A 9,271-nucleotide genomic window follows, 5' to 3' on the forward strand; every position below is an offset into this window, starting at 1 on the left:
GGGATCAGTTTGAATGTTGTGAAGTGTGGTGTATACATGAAAAAAAAACTGATTAAATAGCGCAGCATCGTGAAGAAATTGATAATGGCATTCAAGAACTGTTGAGTGAGGTAGCTGCTGTTACAGATACGCTGGGAATGGAGTTGAAAGCACTAACAATATGCAACAGGCAAACTCAAAGAAATAATGCACGTACAGCCAGCGTTTTTTACATCATTTTTGCATCCACTACATACGCTACCCATCTCTAAAACAGATTTTCAAGACAAAATGGGATCGATTGGGAAGTTTTATGAATTGGAGGGCTTAGCCGTAGAATCCTAAGTGTGGTATGCTCCGGCTGAATGAAAGCTCGTTGGGATAGAAGAAATGGCAGCTGAAAGCAAAATTCTTTACCCGATAACAATATATATAATATATATAAATATTGCCACTGATATAACTTATATCTAGCGACCAAAATGTAAGCAGGACAGCAATAAATTTTATCCTGTGAAGACGGCCAGTTACATATATAGGGCAGGCACAAAATGAAAGCTTTCGCTGGCCAAGTCTGTTTTACAACCACTTTTTACTCACTTAAATAAAGAGCTTATTGAAACCGAAAACAATTTAAATGAGAATTAAATGAAAAATTTAATTTAATTTAATTTCCACTTATGTGAATTTGGAGAAACGCAGATTAATTGAAAAAAGTTAGGAACTTCCTATTCCTCCTAAACGAAATCTGTATTCCTATAGATTATTTTTAACTTTTTAGTTCACATTGTAATAAAAGCGGATTAATAGTTTTTTAAACTATAATTTTATTTTGATCTTTTTACAGCCAGTTTCACCAAATTATTTAAGTGAAAATTACTTTAATTTCGGTTTCACCAATCAATTATAATTTTAATTTAAGTGACCTATGCTCTGCACTTAAATAAAAGTTAAATCAGAATAACCACACTCAGAGGTGTTACACGTTTAATCACCTGATCATTGTGCATCTGCTGCTTACTTGTATACCAGCCCTGCTTTTACAACACAGCGTGCCAAAGCTTTCAAAAGCTCTCAGTACAAATGAAAGCGAAAGCTAGTCCTAGTCTGTTTTACAACCACTTTTTACTCACTTAAATAAATAGTTTATTGAAACTGAAAATTATTTAAATGAGAATTAAATACAAAATTAAATTAAAGTTAATTTCCACTTAAATAGTTTGGTGAAACTGGCTGTGAGTGTGGTTATTCTGATTAAATTTTTATTTAAGTGAAGAGCATGGGTCAGTTAACTCAAAATTAAAAACCAATTAAAATTGATTGCCGAAACCAAAAATTTTTCATTTTTCACTTAAATTAATTTGGTGAAACGCAGCCTTAGATATTTTTGAAGAAATATATTTTTAGGTATTTTGTTTGGCTATTTTTATCTATTTTATTCGAAGAATTTAGCTATAAGCCTCAACCCCTTCTGGCAACACTTATAGCGAAATTTTTCACCTTTTCACGTTTTCGTTTGACGCTAAAAACTTTCGCATTCCAATTTCAACAGAATGTGCAACAATTTTTTTAATATTTTACTTAAGCCCAAAATACAATATCGCAGTGGCAGTGACAGTTTTCAAAATCAGCTGTTATTGCGAATATTGGCAGTCACTGCCGCAGCAAACACAATACGGCGTTGTCAGTGACTGACTGCTTTTTTGGTACATTCCCTTTTGTTTGTTTACACTTTTGTTGTTGCCTTTTAGGCTTCGGTGACATAAATAGAAGTTGGGCCCGTTTCATATATGTCAAATTCAACATGCGAAGTTTGCTGCGATGAAAGCAGTGGCCGTGAATTTAGAATTTGGGATAAACTGAGCATTACTACCAACTGCCACTGCTGTATTGTGAGTCGCTTCATTGGACACCACACTTTCTAAAAAACAACTGATTTCGAAAAACTGCCATTTCCACTGTGTTATTAGCTTTGGGTTCTTTCCCGTACGCAACGCGGGTGCCCAACACAGCCCAAAATGTGTAATAGAGAACGAAAGTTGGTACGTATTGGATCGTAAGTGTGTTCTTCTTCCTGCCCGAAACAGCCGGGACTTTTTCTCCGGGTAAAAATGGATAAAGTGTCGAAGTGCATATCAGCTGTTTTGTGTTTACATGTTGCCTTAATTTACTTGGTAAATTTAAGGTATAGTGAATGGCCTGTTGATGCATTTTCAATCTTTATATACTTAAAATCAAATTTGTGAAACCAAAATTTAATTTCCAAGTGTTTGCATTTAAAAACAAAAACCACATGAATCAGCTGTTTCTCAAATTCTGGGCAAGAAATGTGGTTTTTTGCGTCCCCCCGTACTTCTGGAATTTGTTCAATTTTTGAGAGCAAACTTTTTGCTCTTTTTTTGGTCAATTTTTCTTTCGTTTGGTCCATTGGTGCAATTTGTTATATAGGTTATCATCACCCTTTCACTTCATGCAATAATTTTTAATTTTTTCTATTTAATTGATGAATTTTGGCAATACCTGCTAAAAGTTTGAATAAGCCACTGATCTTTAAATATGGCATCGCTAATCATCTGGTAAAGCACGCTTCAAAAAATTCCGCGGTTTCTTGCTAATTTCAATTAAATGATCAATTTAAATGTTCCTTTGAATTCATTTATTTATGCCGAGTTTCTACTAGGCAATGAAATAACAAAAAATGTATGTCATTTGAAAAAATGCCATGTGGAGGCGATTGATTATTTGTTAATGCCCGACTTTGTCATTTTTGCCATTTAATCCCTAGTGGAAATCCAGCATTAGTTCTGAAAACTTGTAAGTACATTAATACGTATCGTCGCCTGGGTATAAGATTGTCGTAAGCGCCATTTTGAAGATTTTTAGTTCTAGATGCAGTTACATTTTAAAATAAGGCCTTTCGATTGATGTTATCAGTTTTTAGATATCTCTTTTAGTTTCCGAGATATTGACTAAAATTTTTTCGATAACTTAGTAAAAATTTAGATAGTGATGCAGCCATATTAAACTAATCAATATCTTAAAAATGGCGTTCTCCATTTTTGGATATCTCCTTTAGTTTTCGAGATATTGAGTAAAAAATGTCGTTAATTTGGTAGAAATTTTTGATCACATTTTGTCGTATTTCATACAAAGTGGCTGCCAAATTGTGGACAAATGACGCTTACGACAAAATTTTACTAAAGAAAATCCTTCATAAAATCAAAACTAATTAACAATAACCATTAAGAATTAAATAATTCAAGAATTTTGTGAACTAGTAACATTTTCAGAGACTTTGGAGAAAATCTACATTCGCGTTTTTGAGAAATTGTATTCCAAACTTCAATCACGATTTTCCACAACCTGCCGAAATTAACATACGACAATCTTTTACCCAGGCGACGGTATGTATATTCAATTTATCCTTATAGGTAAATATTATAAATGTTTCTTTAAAAAATATTTAATACACTTACATATGTCTTTTTTATGCGGTAATTGAGTTCCTCAGAAAGCCGCCTACAAAAAATCCGCATACCTAAAACAGTTCTTTGCTTTCATACAAAACCAGGGGATGCGTTCCAGGAATATGAAAAAATAAAAATGTCCATAATAAAACAGAATGAAAACCTTTGTCAGTTTGCTTCGCACCCTACTTAAGGGTCACGAATCCTTGATAATACTAATAAGCGAAAATTTATGTGATTGAAAAAAAAAATTTTATTAATATTTAGAAATTTTCCCAGAAAAACTAAAATACTTTGAGGCAAATTTATTGTTGACAAAAGCACAGGGAAAGTTGTGCCCAGGATCGTGTTGCACGCTAAGTTTTCAGATCCACTGAAAAATAACAATAAACCTCCGCTCAATTATGATAAACGCATTGTGGTAGCAAAGGATGGCAAAGTCCTTGATAAGGATTTGGTTTCATTTTTCGGAATCGGTTAATATCCGGTTACAGAGCCTTTCGAGAAGAGGAACTTGTACAATCTAATAATATAATTAACTGGCAAATATTTGTTCTAAATTACCATAATACAAGTTGTATGTTCGTATTCTAAAATCATTGGGAAAAACGTCCTTTATTTTACGTTCGTTAATATGGTCACCGTACGTATACGCCAAACGTAGTACCGCTTATACGATGGTAAATAAATTTAAAAAAAGTGTAAAAAACCGATTTTTTCAAAACTGTGGAATGGTATTTTCACTGAACCTACTTGCTATAAGAGTATTATTAATCTTAGCTTAAATCAATAAAGTAAGCAGTAATGGAAAAAGAATAACCAAATCCCTTTTTTATTGTACATACATGACGTGGTATTGGATTCTGCATATACGAGGTATTTATATATGTACCAGGGTTGTTGCGAATATTATTCCAAAATAAAAGTCCTTTCCGGATAATGAACAAACGGCCTATCCAAATTAAACAAATTTGGTCATATAAAAGAGGACTTAAATAGCTTTTAAACAGAAATAACGAACGACCTCTATTTATATTTTTTTATAATTTAATACTAAAGAAATGCATATACCTGACACAAGGTTTGTTCTATGGTAATTAATTAACATTTTTTGTTGAAATATTTTTCAATATGTGGCTTTCCTCGTTTAGACATTTCAGTTTTAAAGCTATTAAAGTCCTCTTTCATTTGATACCAAACTTATTTAATTTGGATAAGCGGTTTGTTTATTATCCGGAAAGGACTTTTATTTCGGAATAATATTCGCAACAACCCTGCTATCTAAGTATGTATTCATTTGAAGTAGTCTTCTGTATACTGTATATTATAAAACAAATACATACATATGTAAATATTCTCACTTTGTTTCACTGCTGGGGCTGCCACTGCTGCTGCTACTCTCCTCATCCTCGACAGGTATAGCTGGCCTATTCCAATTAAAAACAAGTAAAAAGGGGCTGTCGTCGGCTACCCCGAAGCCTTCATACCTTTCATGAAAACAAAAAAGCTATCTTTCATCTATTACTTCTTACTGAATTTTCAGCGTAAAAATATTCAATATGAAAATACTACTTATTTTTTTATAAATATCTAATAAATATTTACATCGTACATACAAATTTACTTATGTGTTCAGTTAATTTTTATACGCGAGCGCACTTGTGCACAAGGGTATATTAACTTTGTTCACATAACGGTTGTTTGTAACAGCCAACACGAATCGAGATAGATATAGACAAATGTATACATAAATGCTCAGAATGAATAGAGAAGTCGATTAAGCCATGTCTGTCTGTCCGTCCGCCCGTGTACACGATAACTCGAGCAAAAATTGAGATATCTCAACGAAATTTGGTACGTAGGTTTCCATTTATCCAAGGTAGGTTGGTATTGAAAATGGGTGAAATCGGACTGCAACAACGCCCAATTCCCATATAACGGTAATTTTCAGAAATACGAAAACTGCGATATTTTAGTAACTACTGAAGCTTATTCACTCAAACTTTATATTTACAATAAATTTTAGACGAAAAATAACAATTTTTTAAATTTTTGGAAAATGGGCGTAGCCACGCCCACTTATGGTTACATGTGTATATAATGGTAACCGCTGCATCAATTTCTTCCAAACTTGGCACACATTTTAACCTTGGTACAACGTATCAAGTGGCGGAATATTTTTAAAATCGGACAATAACCACGCCCACATCCCATATAACGGTAATTTAGAAAAATACAAAATCTTCGATAAATCGGTAAATATTAAAGCTAATTTATTCAAAATTGATGCTTGCAACAATTCTTTACCAAGAAATACGTTTATGGTAAAATTTTGGAAAATGGGCGTGGCACCGCCCACTTATGATCACATATATGTATCTCGGTAACCGTTCGGAATGATTATAGTGTTTGCCATATAAAAGCAAACCGTTGAAAATCATTGAAATCGGGCTGAAATTACGGCCGCTTTTCATATAACGGTAAATTTCAGAAATGCTTCAAACTTCAATATTTTGAAATTTAAGGACGCTAATTTACTCAAAATTGGTACACCCCTTACCATTTAGCGGTAGCTTTCGGAAAGGTGAAAAAACATTTATTTAATACTTGCGCCGGGTATTTAATGATCGGCTCCACCCGAACTTAGACTTTCTTACTTGTTATTTTATTCTTTATTTAATTTTTATCTACTATAAATACATTAAATAAAACAAAAACACTTATGATAAAGTAAATTAAGGTGTTCTACAACAAAGTGTGTAAATATAAACGCATGTGGTACATATGAAAATATAATAACATTAATCGCCAACACTAAAAAATATCCCGTCATGGTCGCTTTATGACGTTTCATATGTTATCGCCCTTGTTCTGTCTGTAGAAAAACTTGCCAATAACCAATCAATCGCGGTTTGTTGCTTTGTAATAGGAAGATGTTCCAGTAAGGAATGCAATCCTAGTTGGCTTAAGCGCGTTCCAAGAACATCATTTGACGTAATGCGACAGACATTAAAGTCTCCAACAACTATTAATTCTCCATTATTTCTATTACTCAGCTCCTTTATATCTTCTTCCAATATTCTTCTAAATGCTGGTAATGAAAAAGATGGACTTCTGTATACTACAGCGATTGCCAAGTCTGGTTTTGATATCGCCAGAAACTGATACACTTTTCCGGCTACATGATGACTTTTAATGAAACTTGTGGTAAAGCAACTTTCATGACCAGTTTTACAATAAATTACTCCATTCAGTGAGCGGCTTTGTCCAGTTTGAGTTGCTCCATCGATACGCACTACAATACTACAGCCTTCGATTTGTAATTCTTCTTCTGGACGGGTCCAAGTCTCGGCAAAACAAATGATATCCGCTGAACAAATAAGGTGGTCACTTCTAATATCATTGATATGCTTTCTTAAGCTTCTTATGTTTTGATAGTACAATAGAAGAATGTTGTCTGGGCGCTCAATTGCAAATTTGTAGTGTGGTAGGTCTAGGTGGAATAAAATTACCTACAATAAATAGTCCTGAAGCACTTGTTGTTCTACTGCATCCGACGTACAAAGCTGATCGGCTCATTCCCTTCTTAGTATGAATAGCAACCAATCTGTAGGTTGTTCCTTGGCTTTTGTGTATTGTTATTGCCTCTGCTGGTATTATAGGGAACTGCCTTCTTTCTATCGAGACTTGTTCATTTCTTCTATATTGGAAGGTGCGCACTACTTTTTCAATTGGTGTCCAGCTCGATTCGTGGGGTGAGGCTTTTTGGAACGTGCTATTACTCCAATTCCTGGCTCGGAAAAGTGCATCCAAAGAATTACTGGTGGCCGTTCGGGGCCTCGATGGTCAATTTGCATTAGTCGGCCCGTAGCTCCATTTACCAAACCATCTGCAGTATTAATGTTGACCGTAAACATGTATTTTGCAGAGGTTTTCAGTTGTAAACCGTAGCATATTCCTTGTGTCTCCGATATTTTAAAACTCTTAATGGCATCCAATATAACCGTTTTACTCCGCTCCGAAAGAGAGTTCGCCTTCACACTGTCTTTCGCTGTAGAGATGAACTCTTCTGTGGCGATTTTAGCCAATCTTCCAGTATTATATAGAGATACATCCGCTTTGGAATAAAAAAGATGAATACAGTCGTTGGGTATCTCGTTAAAATTGGTTTCTCTTGCTTTAATGAGCTCGATATCATCAGATGTCATATTTCCTTCGGACATGTTGTTGAGAGCAACGGCAAATGCCTGATCTTCTCTTTGGCGCATTATTTCGGTGAGTTCGAAGAAACGAAACAAATCCCAAAGTGGTGTGCCAGTAATTGCGCTATATGGATCCGATTGGTTTGGAGAGAAAATCCATCTGTCTCCTACTGGCGAGAGTTGCTTTAAGTCGCCAAAAACAATTAATGGTATACCTCCAAAATACTCGCTAGAGCGAAATATTTGTTTTAAACGGGCATCTAAATATCCAAATATTTTGGCTCCGACCATTAAAATTTCATCCACTATTATTAACTGAAGGTCTATTAGGTTTGAATAGATAGAATACTATCATTGCTGAGAGGTCGTAATTCAGTTGAGGATTGGTTTATCGGCAAGGAAAAAATCGAGTTCAAAGTTGCGCCTCCAATTCCAAATGCAGCTTTTCCTGTAGGAGCACACAATAAGACTTTAATTGTCTCGGGATTACTTGCTCGTGTTGTCAGTGACTGGTATAAAGCGGAAATTAATCGGCTTTTTCCTACTCTAGCTCCGCCTCCGACGTATTCGCAAAATTGTCTCTTCAGCTTCATGTTATGGTGAACATGATAAAAATATTCCCGCTGTTTTCTGTTCAAGGAGCGCACAATTGAGAGCAGCTCATTTTCTTGAACAAGTATAGGTAGTTTTATGAGCCTGACCTCCTCCAAGTTTGGGTCCTGTGGCTCATCGCTTTGAAATACGTCGACATCATTGCCGGTTTCTGGAATAGCTAGTGCTCTAAACTCTTCATCCAAGAAAGGGGTAACATCAACCTGAACATCTTCCTCTGCTGTTTGCTGATTTAAGTTCTCTAAAATACTTTCGAGCTCACGGTCTGAGAACTTGTCGTATTTCTGCTTGTTCTCTTCAATAATTGATTTGCTGTCATTACAAACTCGTTCTATGTCAGCATCGATTAAATCAGCTGCTTGGCTACGCCAGGGATAATATAGCATAGGCATTTCCCGAAAGTAGTCTGATCGAGAAAATTCAACACTAAAACGTTTCCACCTTAATATAAGAGGGCGCTTTCTCTTCCAGATGAAACCGCTCCTATCATTTAATTTAAGCCGGAGCTCGTTTGCTTCAGAATTCTCATCAACTGGTTCGACTTCCTCATTGTCCTCGTTTTCAAGTGTCGACACTGTTCGTGTTTTTGAAAAACGGTACAATGCAGCAAAATCAGCAAGACAGAGTTGCCCTAGCCGACTTGGCCTTTGAATATAATGATCCAGCGTAATAATGAATAATAATCCTCCAGTAATAATGAATAAGCACATGTGGCTCAAATATTTTATCTTTGAGTAGCTTAACCATTTGTCGGAAACGATAATCGAAGTACCGTGAACAGGTTACAGGATCTGTCCTTATAAGCCGAGCCTTCTCTGAATTTAATAGTTGCGCTGCCTCAGTTTCGTAAATATCCATTTTGTCCACAAGTTTTGTTAGAATAACCAATAATTCAGTCCATTTTGTCTCTGCAGCCGACAGGGTGATAATTAACGATGGCAACCCAAATTGACGAATCATCGCTAAAACCTTCTTTTTCTCTGCCTCCCAGTGAGCAGGGGATGATCTGAG

The 9,271-nt window shown here is 35.2% G+C and overlaps 1 protein-coding gene across 1 annotated transcript in view; it reads right to left on the reverse strand.

Moving 5' to 3' along the window:
• Positions 1-8,652, reverse strand: part of LOC118741576 (ATP-dependent DNA helicase PIF1-like) — a 12,545-nt gene extending 3,893 nt beyond the window's left edge. Inside the window, exons 1-2 of the mRNA XM_036473574.1 lie at positions 8,345-8,652; positions 7,333-7,877 (exon numbers count right to left, since the gene is read on the reverse strand). Of these exons, the coding sequence (XP_036329467.1) occupies positions 7,333-7,877; positions 8,345-8,652 (853 nt within the window). The remainder of the gene's footprint in view (positions 1-7,332; positions 7,878-8,344) is intronic.
• Positions 8,653-9,271: the final 619 nt, after the last annotated feature.

This window comes from Rhagoletis pomonella, unplaced genomic scaffold (assembly GCF_013731165.1).
Source record: "Rhagoletis pomonella isolate Grant_MI unplaced genomic scaffold, Rhpom_1.0 Rhpom_scaffold_00006, whole genome shotgun sequence".
In the NCBI taxonomy this organism is placed as follows: Eukaryota; Metazoa; Arthropoda; class Insecta; order Diptera; family Tephritidae; genus Rhagoletis; species Rhagoletis pomonella.